The sequence below is a fragment of the Kogia breviceps genome, chromosome 18 (assembly GCF_026419965.1).
Source record: "Kogia breviceps isolate mKogBre1 chromosome 18, mKogBre1 haplotype 1, whole genome shotgun sequence".
Lineage (NCBI taxonomy): Eukaryota > Metazoa > Chordata > Mammalia > Artiodactyla > Physeteridae > Kogia > Kogia breviceps.
Genome location: NC_081327.1, coordinates 9047522 through 9072059, shown reverse-complemented (window position 1 = coordinate 9072059; position 24538 = coordinate 9047522). Strand labels below are relative to the sequence as shown.

The 24538-nt window shown below is 61.4% G+C and overlaps 3 protein-coding genes across 5 annotated transcripts; 1 reads left to right on the top strand and 2 right to left on the bottom strand.

The window, feature by feature from the left end:
* Positions 1-729: 729 nt before the first annotated feature.
* Positions 730-7999, bottom strand: NKPD1 (NTPase KAP family P-loop domain containing 1). Its single transcript, XM_059044975.2, is given in 4 exon segments — positions 730-1789; positions 1928-2994; positions 4282-4413; positions 6996-7999. Coding segments are annotated over 4 exon segments (2181 nt in total). The 5' UTR covers positions 7228-7999; the 3' UTR covers positions 730-1039.
* A 430-nt stretch (positions 8000-8429) lies between these two features.
* TRAPPC6A (trafficking protein particle complex subunit 6A) lies at positions 8430-20040 on the bottom strand. 3 transcript variants are annotated; one of them, XM_067019810.1, is made up of 7 exons: positions 19845-20033; positions 12720-12787; positions 12455-12572; positions 11797-11880; positions 11553-11646; positions 10918-10935; positions 10457-10753 (listed from the first exon to the last, which is right to left on the bottom strand). In XM_067019810.1, the coding sequence occupies exons 1-7, from the start codon at positions 19974-19976 to the stop codon at positions 10722-10724; spliced, it is 546 nt and encodes a 181-aa protein (XP_066875911.1). In that variant the 5' UTR covers positions 19977-20033; the 3' UTR covers positions 10457-10721. The 3 variants fall into 3 exon arrangements, with proteins under 3 accessions (XP_058900951.2, XP_066875911.1, XP_058900957.1); XM_059044968.2 differs by lacking the exons at positions 10457-10753; positions 10918-10935 and adding an exon at positions 8430-9902 and having other exon boundaries at positions 19845-20040; XM_059044974.2 differs by lacking the exon at positions 10918-10935 and having other exon boundaries at positions 19845-20027.
* Positions 20041-20339: 299 nt separating this feature from the next.
* On the top strand, positions 20340-23072 carry BLOC1S3 (biogenesis of lysosomal organelles complex 1 subunit 3). Its single transcript, XM_059045390.2, has 2 exons — positions 20340-20520; positions 20966-23072. The coding sequence occupies exon 2, from the start codon at positions 20974-20976 to the stop codon at positions 21562-21564; it is 591 nt and encodes a 196-aa protein (XP_058901373.1). The 5' UTR covers positions 20340-20520; positions 20966-20973; the 3' UTR covers positions 21565-23072.
* Positions 23073-24538: the final 1466 nt, after the last annotated feature.

Here is a 24538-nt window from a genome sequence, read left to right as displayed (position 1 = left end):
GAAGTCATGCCCCCTCCTGCACTGGACTGGGCCAGGCACACCACAGGCCTGAGCGTGTGGCTGTTTGACTAGTGAGGACTGGGAAGCTGCCCTGAGGAGTGGCGCCCCCCTCGTAGGTCTCTGTCCCCCCGGTGGAAAGGAAGGCGGTGAGCCACGGTGGTGGTGGAGTCCAGCCCTAGTTCCACCCTGGCCTACATGTGCCCCATCCGATGCCCCTCAACTTCCCTGTCCTCATCGAGGGGCCTCCTTGGGTGGCCCTGGAGTGACCCGTAAGGCAGGTACCCCCTGGACAATTACTCGTGGGGGCGGCGCTACCAGCCCCAGCTGACCGGAGTGCCGTCGAGGCCTAATTAACTCATTACGCCAGGGGAGGAGCCACCCCGAGTGGAGCAGCCTGCTGAGGTCGCTGGGGACACCACCCTCGGGGATGCCAGCTCCTGCCCCCGCCCACAGAGGGGCGAGCTCGGGTGTGGGGACAGGGATCTGGATCCCCGGAGGCCTGGGTGCGCTCCACTGAGTCAGCTGGGCGCATCCCTCTGGCCTTCATCTCCCCGGCCTCCGCAGCCTCGCCCGCTTCCCCAGCAGCCACTCCCGCCTCTGGGGTGCCAGGGAGCAGGCTGCCAGCTGAGGCTGCCCGACTCCCTGGGGATGAAGTGGGCTTGGCAGAACAGGGCAGGCCTGGTGGCCAGTCCTCACTGAGCTGGGGAGACTGGGCCATGAAGACCAATCTGAGGTTTTCACATCTTCGTTTATTGAACCCCGAGTTCCGCATGGGTCCTTCTGCCCGGGCTCTCAGACACTGTCACTGATACACTGCCTGCCTCCTGGTGGCTACTGCCAACAGCTCTCTCGGGCTCACACATTCACCTGGGGAATGTGGCCACCACAGGCCTCATTCCAGACACTGGACCCTGGGACTTGGGTCCAGTTTAGGCCCCCAACGCTCTCATCTGGGCAGAAGGAAGTGTTGTCCTCGGCTGCGCCCAAGGTCCTCCATTCAAGGCCCCCCTGGGCTAGACTGACCCCAAGTGGAGGGCACTCAGGCCACGGGTCCCGACTTGCCCCCGGCCGGGGGTTGGTGGGCTTCGCAGTCACGCGCAGGAGCCTGGCCTGCCCAAGCCGCCCCGGGGGCATGGTTGGCTCCGCTGGCGGCTTACGGGGCTTTGCGGGCAGGGGGCTTGGGCGGGCAGGGCGGCTTGAGCGTGCTGATGGCCCGGATGAGGCCCATGCGGCGGCGTATGGAGTGGTCCAGGTTGACGGTGCAGTGCAAGAGGCTCTGCGCCTCGGCCACGGTGAAGGGGAAGTCAGCGGCCAGGAAGCGCTGGAAAAGCTCGGGGTCGCCGTCCAGGTCGAGCACCTTCTGCAGCGTCCCGGTCATGGCGTGCAGCTCGAGGCTGTGGTCGCAGAACACGTCCCAGAGGCGCGCGCAGGCTTCGGGCGCGCTCCCGGCCTGCTGCTCGTCCTCCAGACACTGTAGGGCCCAACTGAGACGGCACGGCCACTGGTTGGCGAGCACTACCCAAGCCACGGCCTGGCGCGGCGAGAGGCCCCCAAAGTCCCCCTGCTGCTCTTGTAGCAGGCGCACGGTGATGGGCACGGTGTTGACGATGCGCCGCATGGACACCACGTTGTCGGGCACGTAGTCGAAGAGGCAGTCGCACTCGTCGTGCAGGCAGTAGAGCGCCTCCCGGATGCGGCGCGCCGCCTGGGCTTCCAGGAGGCTTTGCGCACTCTCGCCCCGGGCCAGCCCCCCCATCTCCAGGAGCGGCAGGTCTCCGGCCCCCGGCCCCTTCCTTCCCCCCTTCCCCACCCTTCCCCCCTCCCCCTCCCTTCCCCCCTCCCCCTCCCTTCCCCCCTCCCCCTCCCTTCCCCCCTCCCCCTCCCTTCCCGCCTCCCCCTCCCTTCCCGCCTCCCCCTCCCTTCCCGCCTCCCCCTCCCCCGCCCCGCCCCCGGCCCCAGCCCCGCCCCCGGCCCCGCCCCGCGACCTCACGTTGAGCGTCATCTCGCGACAGAGCAGGTCATGGCAGCTTCGCACCGCATTGTGCAGGAACTGCAGTTTGCTGCGGCGGCCCATGATGGGCACGGAGAAGGGTAGCGTGACGGTGCGGTTGAGGAAGAGGTAACCGTTGTCGGCCGTGCCCCTCATGCAGCACGCGCTCTCGAGGCACGAGGCCAGGATGCTGGGGTCCACCACCAGGAGGAAGATGAAGGGCGCGTGGCTGTCGGACAGCAGCGTGTTGATGGCGTTCAGCACGCCCACCACGCGCTCCGGGTAGCACGTGTCCAGCCCTGTGATCTCGAGCACGACGCGCAGCCGGCGCCGCTGGTAGATCTCCAGGAAGCACAGGAAGTCGGTGAGCAGCCCCACCTCCTTCTTCACCTCGCACATGAAGCCCAGATGGCTGCTGAACTTCTCGCGCGACACCAGCCGCTCAATTCTCTTGCGCTGGCTCACGAACAGGTGCTTGCCCACCGAGTACACGGCCATGAGCAGTCCGGAGCCCGAAAGCGCGGTGGTCGCGCCGCCGAATGCCCGGAACAGGTTGTTGTGGCCCAGCGCGTGGGAGCCCATCGACAGGTAGAGCAGGCTCATTCCCAGGCTGAGCGCCGCCAGCAGCGCCAGCAGTGCCAGGCACACTTGGCGCCGGCAGTGCCACTCGTGCTGGCGGAAGCCCGGCCGCATGGCCGCCTTCTTGCCCAGCACCGAGTACAAGCTGAAGGGCAGTGCGCCGTATTGTTGGCGGATGCCCTCGCACAGCGTGGTCACCAGGCCGGCCCACAGCTTGTCAGTGCCCGCGTACTGCCAGGCGCTGAAGCGGATGAAGAGGAACTTGACGTTCTTGCGCTGCAGATGCACCTCGGTGATGATGGGCTGCAGGAACACCAGGTACCACAGCAGCTTCGAGAAGCCCCAGCCCCGTACGGGCCGCGGCTGCCGCTGCACGTGCTGCAGCTCCTCGGCCTCGCACTGGGTCGCCTCCTGCTGCATCAGCGCTGCCGGGACCGAGGGCGCAGGGGAAGGTGTGAGCGTCTAGACCTGGCTCAGGCCAGGATAGGGCCTGGATGTTAGATGGGGAGCCAGGGCCCGTCCCCAAGTGCTGGGCAGGTGCAGAAGTGCGGAAGGAGAGGCCTGGAGCCAGGCTTGAACAGGAAAGGGTCTGAGGGGGAATTGGGGGGTCAGGGGAGAGCAGAAGTAGAGCCCCCAGAGGAGAGAGGACCGGTGGGGGCAGGGAGGGCTCTAATAAATGAAAGAATGCATGCCAGGTGCTGAGGAAGAGAAATGCTGGGTAGCAAGTGTACACCCTTGGTCCAGTTTTCCTGGCTTACTGCCTCTCCTCCAGCTCTCAGCTCAGCTATCACTTCTTCCAGGAAGCCTTCCCTGATCCCCAAGCTGGGTCAGGTGACCCTGGGCTCCCCCACTGCAGCCCTGCCCACTCTGGGTCATCCCTGTCTGGGGACAGGTCTGTCGATCGCACTGGTCTGTGAGCCCAGGAAGGGCAGGGCCCTGGTTGTTTTGGCCACCCTGTGTCCCTTGGGTGCTGAGGAAGTGCTGGGGGCAATGTCTGGAGGATGGATCATGAGAGATTGGGGGCACGATCTGCCTGCTGTGAGGGTAGTGAGTGAGCCAGTGGGCATGAGTCGGAGCCACTCAGTGTAGAATAGAAGCTCTGTTTCCTTTCACCTTAGAGCCGAATCTTTTCTCCTTCCAGGACCTTGTTTGTTGCTCTGTGACAACACAGGAGCAGGACATGGGCTTGTTTGATAGGTGCTCACCAGGGCTGGGCACACGGAGGTGAGAGGCACCTCTGGCTTCTCTGGCCATGATTGGGGCTGGGGTCTGAGCTCTAGCAGCATTTGAACCAGGCTAAGTTTCAGCTCATGTCTTCAATTAACATTATCTGTCAGGGGTCTTGTGGTCGCCAGGCCCTCGGCCAGGGCTGAGGAGAAGAGATAGGTCCGAGGAGCACAGAGGCCTGGAGGGACTTGGCAGGAGCCAAGCAAGGAACCTGGGCTTTCTCCCTAGGGTGCTGGGGAGCCATGGAAGGCTTTTGAGCAGGGGAAGGACAGGGCTAGACGTGTATTTTAGAAAAGACTCCTTGCAGTGGACTTGGCGGGGGAGGGGGGCAAAGGCGTAGGGAGGGACCTGGTTAATGCTGATTTATGGGCATCTGGCAGACTGGCTTCAGGGGTGAGCAGGTCTTAGGGAAGCCTGGAGCTGGGCAGGGACCAAAGGTTCCGTTTCCCTTAATCCCTCCTTTCCCAACACACGCAGATCCTCACCGATGATCTTGTCCAGCATCATGTGCAGGCGGCAGCCAAAGTGGGCATAGAAACCCACGGTCACAGGGACAGGCACGTGGCAGAGAGTCTTGGCCAGGCAGCTGCAGTAGATGTCATCCTCTGTCAGGATATCTGGGGCCCCGGGGGTGGGGAGGGGGTGGAGGTGGGGAAACTGAGTCAATGACGCTGGCCAGGCACCACCCTACTCCCCGTCTGCCCTCCTCAGGGCTTGCCCTCAGTCCCTCCCGGCACCGGCACCCGCCTCCCTGACTCCCAGCCATGACTCAGGTCAAACCCTCCGACAGAGGGTTTCTGTGGCCACGGACAGCCCCCTCCTTCAGGACCAGATGTTGCCCTTCTGGGCCCCGGATCCACCAGGCAAAGGCCAGGAGGCTAGACCCACCCCGGCCCCGGCGCAGAGGTGTGTGGGAACTTGGCTGCCCTGGCCCCAGGTCACCAGGATCACGGTTCCCCTGGGAAAACCCCACAGGGTTTTCTTGAGACTCCCGGGCCCTCAGATACCTAAGATGGCGCTTTACACCCTCAAAAGTTCTGCCGAGTCTGTTCCTTTCTGCTCGACTAGCCTGACTCGAGCATGGACAGGCTCCGCAGCTGCCTGTCCACCCCTTACTCTGATCCCTCTCCCGCTCCATGACCCCGTGCCCACAAGTCACTAGTTCCGCCCCGAGCCCCAGACAGATGTGTCTTCTGGGTCCTGGCGCTGCCACCTTTCCCCGCGTGACCCGGGCAGAGTGGTGCTTCTGGGAGGCATCTTGGACCCGGAGTCAGGGCACCAGAAAGGTAGGGCTCAGTTGGCAGTGGGGCAGGGGGGGAGGCCAGGCCAGCTTCAGGGTGTGTGGTGGGGACGACACGCCCGCTTTCATAGAGGCCTCGGGGGCTGCAGCATCCATCCCTCGCTGGGGGCCAGCACTGGGCCTGGAGGCACAGCTGGGAGGGCAGGAGGCAGACTTGGGCCAAGGTCAGCTGAGGTGGCAGCTGGGGAGGACCTGAGCCTGCTCTGCCTGGTCAGCGGCTGACCTCACCTCGCCGAGCCTCTGCTGACCTGTGTGTGAAATGGGCGTTGAGGCCCAGAGGCTATAGCGATGAGGTGGTGCCTGACCTGGAGCTGAGTCCCCGCTCAGCTGTGCTCTACTTTCAAACCAGACCTGGAAACGGCCACCTCCCTGGTCAGGTTGCCGGCACCTCTCGCCTGGACTCCTGCTTCCTGCCCTGCCTCCTGCGGTCAACTCTCAGGTCACATCCCGAGTCAGCTCTGGGCCCTCGTGGCTCCCACCTCCCCAGGGGGAGAAGGCTGAGCCCTCACTGCATCCACGAGGCCACCTCCCACCCTCTCGGACCCCGTCTGACCCTCCTCCTCACCTCCCCTGATCTAGCCACACGTACCTCCTCGTTGTCCCTTGAACAGGCCACCTCAGAGTCTGCAGTTGCTGATCCTAATGCTATTTACTCGCGAGAACTGCCCCATCTTTCTTAAACGCAGACTTGATGGGGCCTCGCCTGGCGGCCTTGTTTAATTTGCAAACCCCATTTCCTCTCCCTGCTTTATTCTTCTGGCACCGTGGTTATCATCCGGTGATACGCTTTTGAACTTCCCTGTTTATCTTGTTTCCTGTACCTGCCTCCCCCCGCCCCCCACCGCCTATAGGACGGGAGCTCCATGAGGGCAGCGATCTCTGTCTGCCCTGCTTCCTGTGACACCCCCAGAACAGAGCCTGGCACCCCCTGCAGGCAACCAGTACCTGGTCGCAGAGTGAATGAGTGAGTGGGTGGGTGGGTGGGCGGGTCCGTCATGGGGCTGTGCTCTCTCCGACCCTCGGGCCACCCCCTACCTCTTGCTGCAGCTGCACCCCCCAACACCAGAGCAAGCTGGTGCTCAGACCCCGCTGCCCCAAGTCAGGAGGGCTGGGAAGAGAGGGAGCAGAGCAAGGGTGTCAAAAGCTGGGGCCCTGGCCCCTGGCCAGCCCGGGGCGGAGGCGGCACGGACAGGCCTGGCCTGGAAGCCTTGGATCCCGACAGGTGAAGGAGCAGTGGCTTCCCGGAGGCCCAGTGTCAGGGACGAGTGCCCTCCCAGACAGGACCCGGAGTGAGGGTGAGGAGGGCAGGCCCCAGGCCTAGGTGGGAGGCAGCGTGGCAGGGACAGAGCCCCGGGAAGGGAAGGCTGGCTGAGCTCCGGACCTGTTGGAGGTGAAGGGAGCTACGGGTTATGGGGGCAGGCAGGAGCCAGGTGTCCGTGGGCCTCCTGGGCTCCAGGAGGGCACTGGCTGCAGAGGGTAGGGCTGGGCTGCTGCTGGCTGTGGTGCGTGCCACGGCGGGTGAGGGGGTGCGTGCAGGGGCCGGCTGGGGGGGTGCTGGCCAGTTGCACGCGGGCAGTAGTGGTTGCAGGCGGCCCCTTGTGGGCGCCGTGAGCGGGGCAGAGCTGCTGCCACGGGGGGCTGGGAAGAATTCTGTCCACGCTGGGGGGAGGGGCAGGCCAGGTGGGCCCCCCCCCTGCTGGCATCCCCAGCCCAGGCTCGCACCTCTGACCTCCCACGGCCCACTGCGGTCCCCGCGGCCCCCTGTGCAGACGCCTCCATGGTGAGCGCCGGTGGCTTTTCCCTCCGGGGGCCTGAGGTTCTTCTGCTCGGCCATCCGCTCAGCAGCCCACCACTCACAAGTCTCTCTTGTGACCAGGACCGCCCAGACTGAACCCCTACCTTTTTGGTGCCCCAATTCCCTGTCCGAGGAGTAATGCTTGGTGGGGGTCCGGGGGGGCAGGACATCCTTGGCGAATTGGACGGTGTAGTGCTGGTTCATGGCGGCCGGTGGGCCTGCTGGCGGGGCGGGGGGGGGAGGAGAGGCCAGGCTCAGTACCCAGCCCCCTTGGGCGCCAGCAGCAAGCACCCACCCGCGGGACGGCCCCGAGGCCTGCGATAGATGAGACCTCATCCCTGATGTTGGGGTCCTGGGCTACGCAGGTGGCATGGGGGTGCTCTTCAGAGTAACAGGGAGAGGTCAGGATGGAGGGACGGGACAGCCAGGCGCGGGAGGATGAGAACGCTTGGGGGCTGTTGGGGGGTGATTTGGGGTGGGTGAGATTTCCAAGGCCTGGGTGTTCGGGAGCCGCTGGGAGTTTCCAAGAGGCTGGGACAATGCGGGTGCTGAGCCGACCTGGGCTGGGAGCCAGGGGATGGCTGAGGAAGATTAGTGGGGAGCTAGGTACTGGGCGGGTGTGCTGTGGGCGGTGGAGCCTGGCACCCTTTGAAGGGACTTGAAACCAGTGCGGTGAGAGGCGGGGAGCAGTGAGCCACCGAGCAGGCGAGCGGCTGAAATGTCAGGGCTGAGACATTTGAGACCTAACGAGGGGTTGGAGGAAGGGGGACTCTAGGGGGGCAGATGAAGTCTGCACGGTCTGTTCTGGGGAGAGGCTGAACGAACTCGGGATGAGGTGGGGGGCACTGGGTTTAAAGTGTGAGGAGCCCCAAGCAGAAGCGAGGAAAGGAGGCTGTTTTAGAGGCAGGCACGGGAGAACGCAAGGGGCAGAGGAAACGGGAGGGGGTGACAGCTGGAGTCGGTGAGGGTTGGGGGCCCTGCCCACCTCATCCCCCCTGGCCTGGGGTCCCCCGTACCTGATGGCAGCCTCGCAGCCCCAGCTCCCTGCCCCGCCGCTGCCACCAGCTGAGCTGCTCTGCCAGCCCCGCCGTCGGGCAGCGTCAGCGCCGGCCCGACTGGTGACTGGTGAGAGGCCTGGGAGCTGGGAGCCAGGAGCCCAGTGGCCCGACCGGTTTGCCCACCTTGTCCCCGCCCCTTCCCAGCAAGCCTGCCCAGTCCCTGTCTGGTGTGCTCAGCTCGCAAGGACTGGGGACTGCCGCCGCCCCGCCCCGCCCCGCCCCCCCCCCCCACGCGGTACCCCAGTAAGGGATGGAGATGGCAGGCCACGCTGCTTCATGGGGCGGGACCCGCCAGAGAGTCTCCTGGTCTGGGCACTTATGCTGTGGGAGGGAAGAAAGCTAGGACACGGATTGGGAGTCCAGGCCCAGAGAAGATGCAGCCCCAGGTTCAGGTGCCAGCTCCTCCAGGGCCCAGCTGTGTGAGCTTGGGCAGGTGACTTCACCTCTCTGAGCCTCAGCTTCCTCACTGCTGAGCAGGCTGGCGTCCGTGCGTGCCTCTCGTGGTGGTCAGGAGGAGTCCCCGAAGCCCACAGCCTGGTGCTCAGCCACAGTGGTGCCAACTGTCCCATTTGCCAGCTGCTCCAGATGCTCCCCATAAAATGATGATGACACGCGTGTTCCAGGCTCACCAGGAGCCGCGTTCAGCGTACTTGCTTCTCTTTTTTTGACTCCAACGCGTGGACTGCAGGATCTTAGTTCCCCAACCAGGGATTAAACCCAGCCCCGGCAGCGAACGGGCTGAGTCCTAACCACTGGACCTTCAGGGAAGTCCCAACATGCTTTTTTATCTACAGTAACCTCTTTCCTCCTTGCCACGCTCCAGTGGGGTGGGGGTGAATGCCCCCTTTACAGATGAGGAAACGGAGGCCCGGACTGCTGGAGTCCCTTGCCCCCGGTCTTAGGCAGCAGAGCCAGGCCTTGCAGGCAGTGGTTTGTGCTGGGTAGGTGGAGGCGCCTTGCAGAGTTCTTCGAGAGGTGAGAGCGGGGTTGGGGGTGGGGATGGCTGGGAAGGAGGTACCTTAGACATAGCGTGGCGGGGGGGCCCTCTGCTCTCCAGGGTCCTGTCTCCCTGTGGCTGCTGCTGGCGTGATGGGTCGAACAGAGGCTCCCCCGGGAGATGGGGGAGGCAGCCACAGAGCAGCGCCCAGTGACCAGACACTGCCCCCTGTAGCCCAGCTATGCCCCTTCCCTCCCCTGGGCTACTTCTCCCTCCCCTCACCAGGCTTTCAAGCAACTTCCTCCTCCCTGTCCTCTGCCAGTTTAGGACTCTGCCCCCCTCCCAGCACCCCTGCCCCATCAGGGAGGCCAGGCTGGTGTGTCTGAGTGGGGGCATGGTGAGTCTGGGGGGGAACCTCCAGGACAGCCCTGAGCTTCTTGAGGGCAGGGCTGGGCCGATCCCCCGCTCCCCCCACCCCGTCCGCACGCACACAGTTTAGCTGAATGACTGCAATTCGTTTGGGAAACATCTGCAGGCTCCGTGCCGGACAGTGCCAGCACCCAGCTGAGGGACCCAGAGGGACCCAAGGGGAAGCGTGGCGGGACATAAACAAGTAAACACGGCGGCAGGGCAGGACAAGGCTGTCTAGGAGCCCCCCTCGCCAGGGCTGCAGGCGCCAGGCGAGTGAGCAGCTGCCCCGAGGGATGTGGTGGGCAGCCCAGGCTGGTGGCTGCTGGAGACTGGAGAGGGAGCAGGAGTTTGGGGAGTGGGCCAGGCAGGGAATGGCCTGTGCAAATGCACGGAGGCAGGCCAGGGACCTGGTGCTCAGCTGTGTGTGCCGGGGAGGGGCTGCATGGGCTGTCTGCAGAGGAGCCCCACCCACTGAGGAGACCCCTCCTCCTCCCATTTGGGTCTGCCGCAGCCTCGGTGTACAGCTCTGAGGTGGGGGTACTTACCCACATCAGGCAGCAAGTGGCAGAGCCTGGCAGAGTCCAGACAGGTGACGCCCCCGGATGCTATGAATGTAAACATTGGAGGTGGCGGCAGGGGGCGGGGTACAGGCATGGAGGCCGAGCTGCCCAGGGACTGGTCAGCCTGGCCACTGTTCGTCTCTTGGTATGACTTGCATCCACCAGGCACGTGAACTGTGTACTCGTGTGTGTGTGTGTGTGTGTGTTCTGGGGGGAGCTGAGGGTGTCTGGCTGGCCCACCTCACCTGCATCCGTCCTTGGTCCTGGCAGCCCCAGCCCAGCCCACCCCTGCCAGCACCCCGGGGGCCCCTGGCCCTCCTCCTAGGGACAGGTCCATTCTGTGGGCCCCGCTGGGAAGAGAGCAGCCCCAGACTTGACGCTGGCAAGGGTGCCAGCGTCAGGGGCCACCCTCCCCTGCCAGGTGTGCGGGGCAGGAGGCGGCAAGCTCCAGGGCTAAGGCTGGGGAGGAGGGGGCGGGATGGGGAGCCACACAGGGTAGCCTTCTTCCCCCGCAGGACCTGTGACACAAACAGTCCCTCTGCAGGGGACCCTGCCCCCGGCACTCTACGTGACCCCCGCCTTCCACCTGGAATCTGGTCCCACGTACAGAACCTTTATTGAGCACCTGCCGTGCGGAGGGACGTGTCCGATGTGGGCTCCCTCCACACCAGCCCCGACTGGGGCGGGGCCCACCTTGCCCCCCGGGACACCCACACCTCCCTGTGACACCCATTTGTTGAGTGCTCGTGAGGCCCTGAAGCGGTGGGACCCGTCTCCCCGGCACCAGCCACCACCGCGGGCAGCAGCTGGGTCCCCGGGATGGGGTGGCGTGAGGCTCGGCTGGGGGTGGGGCCTGGGGCTCCCTCAGGATCTCTGGATCACCACCTGGAACTTACCTGGAAGAGAAGGGCTGGCTTTAGCCTGCGGCTGGCACCGGAGGGGAGAGGCAGCACCCAGTAGCTAAGAGCTGTTCGCCCCTGCCCTGCGCCAACAGCCTGGGTGCCCCCAGCTGGGCATCAAGTCTCCTCATTGGCCGAGGGTGGTGACGCTTCCTGCCCACCTGGCCTGCATCCCGGGGCTGTGTGGGTGACCGGGGGCGTGAAGGCCAAGCACGTCAGCTGCTGGGGAAGGGGCTGGCACGGGCTCCTGGGGCGTGTATTGCTCAGATCCTGCCTCCTCGGGTCCCAGGCCCCCCGTGACGAGTGGGCCCGGGGACTGGCGGAGGGGAAGACGCCTGCAGGCCGCCCCCAGGTGAGGGTGGGGCCTCGGCCCGTCTGATGGAGGGCACCGGGGGTCAGGCGCACAGCCCATCACGCCGGCTGCAAGTTCCATGGGGCCTGGCTGCCTGTGGAGCCCCTCGGCACAGCACCAACCCGGGAGACTCCCGTCATGTCCACCCGGGTTCCCGTGCCGGGAAGAGTGTTCGAAACCACTCGACCAGAGGTCATGGTCAAGGGTTGTCTCCTCCAGGCTGGCGTGCCCCGGGGGAAGCAGGCTGCGGGGGACACCCAGGGGCAGGGGCACGGACGCGCCGCACCAGCTGCGTGGCCTGGGCAACGCGACTTAAACTCTCTGGGCCCAAGACTCCCCGTCTGTGAGATGGGGCTGGGGTGGCCCGGCCCCACCTCCTCGGCCCCCCGGGAGCAGGGGGACCCCTGCCTCACTCGGACGGGAGCCCCCCCCACCCCAACTCACAGGCGGGCAGGGCTGCCACGGAGGCGGTGACCAGGCTCTTGAGGCCCAGGGTGCTGAGCGTGCCCCGGAGGAGGCCGCAGGTGAAGGCCAGGAACTGGGGGCGGGGGACACAGGTCACTGTGGGCAGAGGGGGGAGGCCAACACCCAGGACCAGGGGGACCACGCTCGGCCCCTCCCTCTCCCGGGGTCCTGGGCTCAGGGAGAGGCCTGCCTGGGGCTGGAGTCCCAGCACCGCCCCCCGTACCTTGGGCGCTTCCTCCAGGTACTGCAGACCCGAGGCCATCCGGATGAGAAGGGGGAAGCTGTTGTCCTGCAGGACGTACGTCCCCTGGGGACAGAGGAGGGGCCCATGGGGTCTGGGGGGGGGAGGGGAAGCAAGGACCCAGGGCCCAGCCCCGCTGGGCCGAGGTCTGGAAGGACCCTTCCCTCAAAACCGTGGTGGTCAGTCATGGGCCTGTCCTTCGGAGCTGCACGAGGACCCACGGGCCTTCCGCCCCGGGCCTGGTGTCCCGCCCCGCTGGGCGCGTTGACCTTCCAGGGTGGCGGTGAGAAGCTGCAGGCCAGGCCCGTGGAGCGGCCCGCGCGGGGCCCCCCCGCACAGCACGGGCTCCTAATGCGAACTAGGACCAGGTCCGGACGAGCAGCATCAGGCCAAGGCAAGGCACCGCCCGCCGCAAGGGGCCTTCTGCCGGCTCTGGGGCGCATCCCGGGAGGCCTGCGGGGAGGCTGGAAGCAGCTGCCACGCCCCACGGCAGCCTCCCGGCTTCCCCTGGAGGACGGCACAGAGGCCCCGAGGGGCCCGTGCCTGCCTCCCGGCTTGGCCGGGCTGGGCCTGCTGCAGCCGCCCGCGCGCGCGCGGGATTCCCCTCCCCAGCTCCTTTGGGCACGGCGTGGGCACGCACCTGGTGATTGGTGCGGAGGCTGTCCATCTGCTTGTGGAACACGGCCGCCCACACGTCTTTGCATAGGAACTTGAGGACGTCCAGCTCCTCCCTGAAGGCTAGCGTCTCCCGGGGCAGCCTGGGGTGGCGGGCCAGGCCAGGGGAGGGGGGAGCCCCGGGATGAGGAAGAGGGAAACCAGGCTGGGTTCCTGTGTGGAGCAAGGTACCCTCCCCGCCCGGCTGTGCCCAGGAAGGGGCCCCACCTCAGCTCCTGCCCGCCTCTCACCTCTCGCCCAGGGCCTGGCCCACGCGGAAGCCCATGCCCTCCAGGACCGACAGGCTCGTCTTCTGTCCCTAGAAGGCCAGGGAAGAGAGGCGCTGGGAGCCGCCGGGTGTGGTAGCTGCCAGGGGACTTGCCGTCCTTGCCCCGTGCAGGGCGAGGAGGCCCAGAGGAGAGGGCCTTGCTGCACAGGCTGGCAGGACAGGCCGTTAGGCTTAGGTGTCCCTCCACCTCCTCACACGCCTCCAGAAACCCCATCAGCCCTCAGGACCTGCTCCGCTTCATTCCAGGAAAACAGGGGTTTTCTGCAGGCTCAGCTTCACCCTGCTGGTCAAGTCTTTCCTGGTAACACCTGTCACTTCCTATATGTGCTTTCAGTGTCTGTCCTTACAACACCCTGTGGAGTAGCACTCCCATTACCCCCAGAAACTCAAGGCGACGTGCCCTGGGGCTCATGTGACGAGTAAGGGGTCCACAAAGCATGGGCCCGGGCCTCTGGCCAGCAGCGGGGCTGAAAAGTCAACTGTGATCACTAGGCCTTAACATACTAGCCGAGAATCCTGGGAGGGACGCACAGGGGAACAGGGGAGGGAAACGTTCCCTCGGGTGCCCGGTGGAGGCAGTGGTGGCAACGCGGCCTTCTGGAGGGCAGGCCAGGGTCTCACGGTGGAGGGGCTGAGGCACGCGGACAGGGGTGGCAGGAGGGCTGCACCTGGTGTCTGTCCACGTGCCCAGGAGTGTGGACGGTGTGGCTGGGGGAGAGCTGACCTGTGTGTGTGTTCGATCTGTGTGACCTGGAGAGAGCTGAGCGGGTGAGGGAGGCTGGCCCAGACTGGGGGCGTCAGAATTACCAGGATGGCCTGTAGTGACCAACACGGGGCCGGGCACACCGGAGGAGGTGCGTTAGAAACAGATGCTGAACGAACAAAGTGAGGAACTGGGACTCGAGCACACCCTGTGCCGGGTGCCCTGTACCGACCCCCCTGTTTAATTTTAACAACCCCATGAGGCGGGTTGTATTTCACACCTGGAGACCAGGCACAGAGGGGTTAGGTCACGGCTCCCAGAGGCACCCTCGGCCACGGGGCTGTCCTTCGGACCTGAGCAGGTCTGGCTCCTGCAGGTGGCAGGTGGGTGGGCGGCCGGGGCAACGCCCCCAGCTGTCCCTGCCCCAGGGAAGTGGCCGGGGCTGAGGCCCGCTGGGGGGATGCGCCAGGCGTAGGGAGGTCGGAGCAGAGGCGGCCTGCGTGCTGGCCCTCTGCTCTGCTGGGCTACGTGATACGCAGGCCCTGTCCCGCCATTCTGTGCTCCTCCAGCGGGAACCGGGCCTGGGGAAGGACACCGCTTCCCGCTGGTGGCACTGGCGTGCGCTCTCTGGTTTCTTCCCAGCACGGCAGGGCCGGCCTTGCGGGGAGGGCTTGAAGACTCAGGATGTGCGGGATCTGAGCTTGGGGCATGAGAGGCAGAGAGGGGGACGTGTGCCTGGTGGCTGGTTCTGGGGTCCGGGGCCAGATCAGCCCCTGAGCCCTACCAGCTGCCCCGTGCCTCAGTTTCCTCACGTGTAAAATGAGGACCTTCCCAGGGTCCTCGTGAGGATTCAGGGAGTGGGTAAGTGCAAGCCAAGTGCTCTGAGTCAGCCTCAGGAAGCGTGACTCTCATTGTCATTTGCAGCCTCTGCATCTGTCCAACTGCATGCCGAGCTGATGGGGAAAGGGGAGGAAAGCCCCGCGAAGGAGGGGCTCCGTTCTGTGGGCTGACGAATCTCAGCACCTGGATCACTGCCACCCCTGCGTCACCTCCCTCCTAGAGGTGAGCTCCCCGAGGGGGCCTGGCCGGGTTCCACTCTAAGTGCATCTGTGTCCCGAGGACTCCCACAGACATTTCCTGACTGGCCTCCAGGAGCTCGCCGAGCAAGCCTAGTGGGGGGTGACGGGCGCCCAGGGCATGACAAGCTGGTGAGAGGGCAGAGGGGGCCCGACCTCACAGGGGTGGTGTGACCGGCAGCTCGCTCTGCAGCAGCTGTTGCTGTTGGCTCCGTGGTCCCCGGCCCTTGAAAGGGGCCCGTTAAATATCTGCTGCGCTGCAGAGACGGGGGTGGGGGTGGGGGTGGGTGGGGGGGGAGGGGGTAATAATGCGAGCAGGGAGGAGGAGAGGCCTTGGGGAGGGGAGGGCGGAGGGTGAGCGGGTGGTGACTCGGGAAAGAGGGTGGAGGAGGAGGGCGGCAGAACCCCACCTGCTCTCTGGCAGCCGCCTCCCAGGACTCAGCAGTGTTCAAGCCCCAGTCCCTACCCAAGCTCTCCAGACGCTAGGGAGTCGAGGAGAGAGGGCAAGGCGGGACACTCCCATCCCACTGGGAGCCTCTGGGGCCCAGCCCAGAGCCCGTGCATTTCCGGGCTCCCCACACCTGCCTCAGCGGAGCTGACACAACAGCCCATGGAGAGGAACCGAGATAATGGGAGAGACAGGGGGGACCCCTCAGAGGAGGCTTATCGGCGTGCGCACGAGGGGCGTCCATGAAGCAGCACAGGCACTTGGAGGAAGGGACAGTCGGACAAGGGAACGTTCTTAGAAATGAAATGGTTGCCAAAAGAAACGTTTGTTCACGAGGCAGCTGAAAAAGAGACGAATCTGGAAGGTAGGTAAAACCTCACAGATGGTTAAGATAAAAGGAAAGCATGAGGTAGGAAAAAAAATGAGAGAAAAGTTGACATGCGGAGAGAGAGCTAGCAAGTCTAGGATTCCTCTGACTGCGAGAGATGGAACAATGCGGGAGAAGAAATAATGAAAGGAGCGTAAGAGGAACATGTGCTCTGCTAAGGGCAGATTCAAGTGTCCAGACCGAAAAGGGCCACAGAGCTCCGAGTAGGATGAATGGAAAACAAGTAAACCAGACTGCCTCCCCCCTGGTCCCGTCCTGGACTGAAACTCAGTGGCGCTGGGTGGGGCGCTGTGGGCCTGGCCTGCCTTGCCCCTTAGTTATTAGTTATTTGTGAGGTTCAAGCCCCACCCACGGAGCCACTCTGTGCCGGCCCGGGGCAGGGCATCCCAGGAAGGAGCAGCGCTGGTTCCTGCCTCAAGAAAAACACAGGGAGGACTTCCCTGGTGGCGCAGTGGTTAAGAATCCGCCTGCCAATACAGGGGACACGGGTTTGAGCCCTGGTCCGGGAAGACCCCACATGCCGCGGAGCAACTAAGCCCGTGCGCCACAACTACTGCGCCTGCGCCCTGGAGCCCGCGAGCCACAACGACTGAGCCCGCATGCCTAGAGCCCGTGCTCCGCGACGAGAGAAGCCACCGCAATGAGAAGCCCGCGCACCGCAACGAAGAGTAGCTCCCACTCGCCTCAACTAGAGAAAGCCCGTGTGCAGCAATGAAGACCCAATGCAGCCAAAAATAAATAAATAAATAAATAAATAAATAAATAAATAAATAAATATATTTTTAAAAAGCACAGGGAGAAGGGATGACTGCCAGCTTCCCCAAGGTGAATGGCCCCAGAAGACCCAAAAGAACTATGCTGAGTGACCAGGTGAGTGACGGGGTGAGAGCACACCTCCCACCCTGTCGCCCTGTCCTCATGCACCCAGGTGGTGCCCAGACAACCCCAAATCCCACCTTCTCCCCGGACACTCTCCGAGCTCACCCAGCCCCCCCTCCGCCTGCCCTCCGTCTACCCCTCACCTCTGCTTGGGCTCCTGCAGCAGCGCCTTTCCCCACCCAATCTCCATCCAGTCTCATCCACATGGCCAGGGAGGACTTCCGGAAAAGTAAATCTGAGCCTGGCACACCTCAGTTTAAACCTTCTCTGGCCCCCACCGCCCTCAGGACAGAGCCCCAGTTCCCACATGGAGACCCCACTGCTGGCTCTGTGGCCTCAGATGCACTGCGCCCCCTCCAGGGCTCTGCCCCCTGCTATCCACTGTGCCAGGAACTGGTTGGTTTTCCAGGCTCTTGCCTGAGGACAAGGACTATATCTGATGGCTGCTACACCCACCACAGGCCCTCCTGAGAGAAGGGGCTGGCCTGGGCACTCACTGGGCCTCGGGGGACCAGGCCATTCCCGGGCCAGCAGCCAGTGGATGACAGCTCATTACACACACAGAGGGGTTCACTCCTTTGCCCACAGGCTCCCCTTATCTTCAGAGCTCCTGAGGTGGACAAACCACAGCCTCTTCCTCGGACTCCTGGAACTTTTCCCTCTTTGATAACAAAGGCCCTTCGACCTCCCAGTTCCTCTGGCCAGTCTTGCATTCAACCCGTAACCGTCCAGGAGAATCCATTCAACAGCCACCAATAATCAGGCAAGACGTGGAGATCAAAAAGCCCTAAACAGTGACTGTGGCTCCTGGGCGCCTGTGCTGTGGGGACAGAGATGAACCAGCCACCATCGATTTCCTCAAGGGGTTCTGGGGCAGGTGGGAGGGGCAGGCCTAATGCCACAGATGAGCTCTGGCACGGATGCCTGAGTCCTGATTTTGCCTTTGATCCTGGCTCTGAAGCGTCGGAGGAGCCCTCCCTCTCTGGTGCGTCAGTCCCTCCCCTGTAAAACGGGATGATGACGTCAACCTCAAGAGTGCTGTTCTGAGGACTAAATCAGATAAAATCCTGTGCTGGAGACACGATAAGTACCCAAGAAACAGAAGGAGGCCTGCATGTCGTTCAGACAGGACACTTGCTGGACCAAAGAGAAGGAGCAGAGAGGGGAGGGGCCGGGAGCAAAAGAGAAAAGACTGCGCGAAAACAGGGCAGCTGCCCACGATGTGCTAAGAAACGGGGCTCCCAGCTTGAAAGAATGTGGGGGAGACGGCAGTCCTTCCCCTGGCTGCACACAGGAACCACCCAGAAGCTCTGAGGCCTGACACCCAGGCCACCTCCTGGCCCAGCTCCACCAGAATCTCTGGTGTGGGACCCCAGCATCAGAACCGCAGAGGCAGCTGGGCAGAGAGCCACACCCAAGTGTCACAGGCGCGTTCGTGCTCTAAAAGCCCGGTGCTGAGCAAAGCTGAGTAACCGCGTGTCCCCCCCACTTGCTTGGCCGCAGGAACCCATTAAAATCCTCCCAGCGCGTCAGAGAAGACATTGAGAAAGACAGGCGAGAGTATATAGCACAGGCTGTGGAAGTGCGAGGCCCAGTTACATTCCTGACTCTGCCACTTGACAGTGAAGACTCCATGTATAAAAGCCTCTGTTTCCTCATCTACGAAGTGGGGAGGATCATGCTGACCTTTGTGGGTTGTTAGGTGGATCAAACGAAGTCAGGAATCTGAAGCCCACCAGGGCACATGATGGGTGCTACTATTGGCCACGATACTAAGTGAATTCCAGTCCCCGTCCACACCCTCCGTGGCACAGGGGCTGCACTCACTTCAACAAATCCATGCTGAGGACCTGCTATGGGGTGATCCACACAGACCCGGTCCCCATCCATACCACAGAGCAGGCAGCCTGGCAGAGGAGAGGCTGTGAATCAAAGGATCATATGGGTACATAATTCAGATACATACTTATCGTGATACAAGGATACCCCACTCCCACTGGAGGCTCAGGGAGGGCTTTCCCGAGGAAGGGACATTTGAGCCCAGATCTGAAGGATTAATAGGTGTCAAGGCAGTGATGATGTGACAGGTGAAATGAGCTGGAAGATGAGGGAGGAGGCTGGTACAGGGCAGAGAGGAGGGAAGCCAGACTAAAGCAGGGAGGGGCCAGATGGGAACCATATTTAGACAGCACAACAGGAAGGGCCTGGCTGATGGCTGGAGGTGAGGGAGTAAAGGCAGATGTCAGGGACTCCCGGGTTTCTGGTTTGAAAACCAGGATGGATGGGGTGCTGAGACACTGCAGCCCCCTCCCCAAAACACAGGCCAGTGCACACTCCCTCTCCCACACGCTAACATTCTCATAGCACTTTCCCAAGGTACAATATATACTCATTTATCTGATTTGTCCATCTACCCCACTATAACGTAAGCTCCAGGAGGGCAAGGGTTTTGGCATGGTTCGCTGAATAATCCCCAGAGCCTACAGCAAAGCTTGGCACCTTGCAGGTTTTAGTGACAGTCTGTTGAATGAATGAACTTGAAAAAACTATGTTGAGATGATAACAAGCAACACCCTTGTCCTCCTGAATTGGGAAGAAAACAGACCAATAAAAATGTCTTGCATACTGATGATGATGATCATAGAAAGAATAATGAAAAAAGTGAGCACAGCCCCACTTATTAAGCACCTACTCTCTCCATCACCCTTTCTTCTTGGTAACGGACTTTAAAACAAGAGCTCCGTGTTTTGAGGGCTGATTAGGTGCTAGACATCGTACTCAGTGCTTTGAAGTCTGAGCATTTATTTTTCATGAGGGCCAACTTCCAAGATGCCAGGCACGCTCCTTCCGCAGGGCTTCACAGAAGGCTTCCCCCCTCCCTGGAATGCTCTTCCCCCCACTTATCCCCGGGGCTTGATTCCTCCCTTCTCTTCTTCAGAAAGGCTTTCCTCCACCATCCACCACTGCACCTCTCTTCTTTCCCCGACTCTGCTGAAGTTGTCTTTATAAAACGTCTCACTAGCTGGTGGCACATTCTATTTTTATTTATTGTTTGTTTTGATTTCCCCTACTAAGACGTAAGCTTCACGAGGACAGGGAAACAGTGCCCTGAATACAGTAGGCGCTCAGTAAGTTTGCTGAATGAATTAAATGTCTCGCTCGGAGTCTTAGGTGCTGTTATGATCTCACTTTACAAGGGAGGAAACTGAGGCACACAGAGGTCGAATCACTGGCTCTCACACCCTGTATGAGTGGTGCAGGCGGGATTCAACCCAGGCTCAATATATAACTTCTCAATATATACCCAATAATCGTAATTACTATAATTGCTACCCGCTTACTCTGTGCCAGGCTTTGAGCTAAGAGCCTGACCCCGAACTGTCTCGCTCAGTTCTAGCTGCGACCCTCGAGGCCGGCCCTGCTGCGATCCCGCTTTGCAGAGGCGGAAGCTGGCGCCTCAGGTCTCCCAGCGAGGCAGGGGCGGGGCGGGGGTTCGACCCGGGCCGGTGCCGCGCCCTCTGCTCATCCCGGGGCCTCGACCCGGCCTTCCCACCGCGGCCCGTGCCTCCTTCCCCCCGGGGCCCGGCGCTCACCCCGGGGCCGGGGTCCGGATCTTGCGCCCACAGCTCCGCTACCATTTCCGTGTGCAGAAACTCGAACAGTGCCGCGTCAGCCATGCGCCGGCCACCCCTGCCTAACAACCGTCCAGCGCCTCGTGTTCTCATTGGCCCGGCTGGGCAGGCCCCCGCCTCCTGCACCTAAGCGCGAGCCCGCCCACTCTCGCTTCCATTGGTGTTTCGGGCTAGCCCCGCCTTCCTTTTAAGGCCTCTCGTGGTGCGCGTCTGAACCTGGGAGACTAGGGGGAGGGCCTGCTTTGTCTATATCGGCAGCACGTGACAAGCATTTCCGCCCTTCCGTCTGCTTCTTACCCGTTTCCGGGTCCTCGAGCATTTCCATAGGCCGAGTCGCTTGTTACACGTGACTTCTCGTCCTTTTGTTTCTACGCCTCGCAGCACAATCCGGAAGCGCCAGCCCAACAGCTTTCCTATTGGCCATGCCCATGTTCACGTGGCTCTTCACACACCCCCTCAAAGCTGGTCCCGAGGGCTTGCTTCCTGGTTGGTAGGCGAGCGGCCCAGGTGATTGGCCGCCAACACCCTCCCAACCTGCTCCTCTATTGGTTGGGGCTGCCTCCTTCTCCTTTCTCGGTGAAGACTCTGCACTTCGTCTAGGTAGCGGATCCCGCAGGCTGGGCTCTCCGGTGACTCGGTACGGTCTTCGGTGATAGCGCTCCCTACCCTGCCCTTAGTGCACCCTTCCCAGAGTCCAGTTGGGCTGTTACCCTTTCTGTGACCCAGGCACTGGTACCTGAACGGCTCAGGAGCCCGTGTGCTTCCGAATCTGACAGGCTTGGAGGACGGTGTGGAGGGTGTGGCCTCTGCTAGGAGGCAAAATCGGAAAGAGCTTAGTTTGGGACTCCGGGTCCTCAGTTTTACCATCAGTACACTGAGGAGGCTGGGGTCCAGTAGCCCCCATCATCATCATCATCAGGGACGATGATGCAGAAAAGGAAACTGAGGCCCAGGCAGGGGAAGCAGATGGCCCCAAATTGCTAAGGTAGTCCGTGGAGAGGCTGAGAATCCAGAACTTGCGCCTTTTAACCACGGCAGGGCGCCCGCCTCTCATATCATCCCTTCGCACGTCTTCTCCCTAGCTCGCGCCATGGCGTCCCAGGGTCGTCGGCGGAGGCCTGAGACGGTGGTGCCGGGGGAGGCGGCCGAGACAGACTCGGAGCTCTCTGCGTCCTCGTCGGAGGAGGAGGAGCTGTACCTGGTCCCCTCGGGCCCGACGCGCGGCCGCCCCACGGGACTGCGGGTGGCCGGGGAGGCCGCGGAGTCCGACTCGGACTCGGAGCCGGAGCCGAAGGCCGCGCCGAGGGATCTGCCTCCGCTCGTGGTGCAGCGGGAGACTGCCGGGGAGGCATGGGGGGAGGAGGAGGCCCCGGCGCCCGCCCCCGCGCGTTCGCTGTTGCAGCTCCGGCTGGCTGAGAGCCAGGCGCGGCTGGACCACGACGTAGCGGCCGCGGTGAGCGGCGTATACCGCCGCGCGGGCCGTGATGTGGCCGCCCTGGCCGGTAGGCTAGCGGCTGCCCAGGCGGCGGGATTGGCGGCGGCCCACAGCGTGCGCCTGGCGCGGGGGGACCTCTGCGCGCTGGCCGAGCGCCTGGATATCGTGGCCGGCTGCCGCCTGTTGCCCGACATCCGCGGCGTGCCGCCCACCGAGCCCGAACAAGACCCGGGACCGCGAGCCTAGCCGTGACCCAGTCTCCCGCCTGACTGAGCCCTGGGGGTAGGCCTTGCGGCCTCTGGGACCGGCTCTGTGCCCTGTTTAGCCACCCACCCATCTTGCTGTCACCCTCAGGGATAACCCCGCCCTTTGGATAATGCTCTGTGTGTGTGTGTTGGTGGGGTGGGGGGGAGGACGGGAGGTTAATGCTGTGTAGCCCTGCCAGGCCCTAGCATCTGGTTCCTCCCCCTGGTCCTGGTTCTTGCTCCCTGGTTCAGAGCTTGTGTGTGTCTGAAGCTTGGCTCAAACTCCTGGGTAACTAGCCACTCCTTAATCTGTCTCCATCTTAGCGGTTCACAGAGCCTCACCTTTCCTTTCAGTCTGTCTTCCTCAGTTTGGTTTCTGTTCCCACGGGCTGGTCCTGCTTCTGGCGCAGATTCCCTGATGTCTCTAGTCCTAGTCCCACCTCTGGAATTTGCCCTCTAATCTGGACCCTTTTCCTGCTCCCCAGGCTTGGCTCTGATTCCATCTCCTCCTAGTCCTTGCTCTTCCAACCTCCCGGCTCCTTCTCCTTGGGCTTAGCTCCACCCCCTTGGCCTTATCTTGTTTCCTGGGTCCAGCTGTACCCTTAGGTTTGGTTCTGCTTCTTTTTGCATCTCCCATCCTGTTTAAACTACCTACTTAATTATGGGCTCCAGGGACCCCGTATGGTTTTCTTCATCAGGCCCAAGATGAGACCCTCTCCTGACCCGAGGACGTCCCCCTCCCAGCTCTCCAGGCCCAAGTTGGTGTGTCCTTCCCACCCTCCAGGCCAAGATCGCGCCTTCTGCCCAAGTTCCAGGTACCGGATGGGCCTCCTCCTGACTCTGAGTGCGCCCCCAGCAGGCACTTAGGGGCCAGTACAGACTTGCCCTGGAACTTTGGGCACAATATGACACCACTTTGCCAGTAAGGACCACATGTATTTTGTTTGGTCACCGTGGTGTTCTCTGGATGCTAAAAGGGCTTGGCTGTCTGGCTTGTTTCAGGGCCTGGGTTAGCTCCTTCTTTCTGCTCCTCACCTGGTGCCTCTTCTCCCAGCCCCAGTCCCTCAGTCCCATTCACATTTATTCCCCTCCCCCACTCTTACCCCAACCTGAGCCGAGTTCTGGGCCCCCAGGATGGAGAAGTGGGGAAGAAGGCTCTATGGCAGACTCATTAAAACTCAAGACATTTATTGATATGGTCAGTTCCTCTTATCTCCCCGTCTAAGCTGGGGGCAGGTAGGTTGGTGATTTTGCTGAGAATGTGGGTCCCAAGAAAGGGATCCTTCATGCCTGGCCTATTGAAGGTGAGCCTGTGGCCGGGAAATCGGGGCTCCTGGTTTTTTGCCCTGGTTCTGCATTTATTTGTATTTTGTTAATTCACCACACATTCACTGAGCTCCTGTTCTTTGCCTGTCCTGAGCTGGGCACAGGTGGTGCCCCACAGGCTGGGCCCTCGCAGAGCCCACAGTGCAGTGGGGGAGACAGCCATTAAAATATTCTTGCAAATAAGTGGATAGTTTTAATAATTGTTATTTATATTTCAACTATAGTTTTTCTGGCATTGTGATTAGTGCCGTAAAGAAATATAGGAGCTTTGTGAGGGTGTAACTGAGGTCTGTCTGACCTTGTTTGGGGGGAGGTCACATGGCTTCCCTGAGGAAGTGATGACTGAGTTTGAGCCAATCCCTGAAGGTGTAAAAAAGGTAAAACAGGTTGGGTGGAAAAGAGTTGCGGTCAGTGGGAATAGCATATGCAAAGGCCCTGAGTCAGAAGGGGGCAGAGCCTGTTTAGTAACAGAAGAGGGTGAGACCTTCTATTCTCCACCTAGAGTGGAGAGAGCAGGGGAGACGGGGGTGGTGAGGGTGGCGAGTGCTCTGCTAGCAGGGGCCAGACGAAGCTGAGCTTTTAAACCAGGCAAAGATTCTTGGTCTTTGTTGAACAGCCAGTAAACAGAGAATGATGCCATCTGATGGATGTGTTGGGGGAAGGAGACTCTGAGACTGGTGCTTCTGCAGTGTGGTTGCCTCTGATAAATACCCAGAAATACTGGTTTAAAAAAATCAAACTTCCTTTTAAAGGTACAGCTGAGCTCAGAGAGAACATGAGACATCTGGGCCCAAGTTAATTTCTGCTGCACAGCAAAGGGATTTAGTTCTACTCACGTGTATGTATATATATATATACATATATGTATGTAGTCTCTTTTATATTCTTCTCCATTATGGTTTGTCACAGGCTATTGAATATAGTTTCCTGTGCTATCCAGTAGGACCTTGTTGCTTATACATTCTGTCTATAATAGTTTGCATCTGCTAATCCCAAACTCCCAATCCTTCCTTCCCCTCCTCCTTGGCAACCACAAGTCTGTTCTCTATGTCTGTGAGTCTATTTCTGTTTTGTAAATAAGTTCATTTGTGTCGTATTTTAGAATCCACATATACGTGATATCACATGATTTTTGTCTTGCTCTTAGTTACTTCACTTAGTATGATAGTCTCTAGGTCCATCCATGTTGCTGCACGTGGCATTATTTCATTCTTTTTTATGGCCGAGTAATATTCCATTGTGTATGTGTACCACATCTTCTTTATCCATTCATCTGTTGGTGGATATTTAGGTTGCTTCCATGTCTTAGCTATTGTAAATAGTGCTGTAGTGAACATAGGGGTGCATGTATCTTTTAGAATTATAGTTTTCTCTGAATACATGCTCAGGAGTGGGATTGCTGGATCATATAAAGCCTTGGATTTTAACAGCTGCTGGACCTTGGGCCAAGCTCTTATTAGAGAAGCAGAGGCCCTGGCATAAAACTTAGTCCGTTGAAGGGCTATATCTTGAATGAAAGAATGTGGTAGAAAAAAATCTGATTGATACTGTTGAGGCATACCTAGGAAACTTGTCCATTTTGGCTTAGGCTCTTGGTGGAGGGAATTTTTCCTCAGGGAGTTCATAACCACAGGCTTTTCTTCAGACCT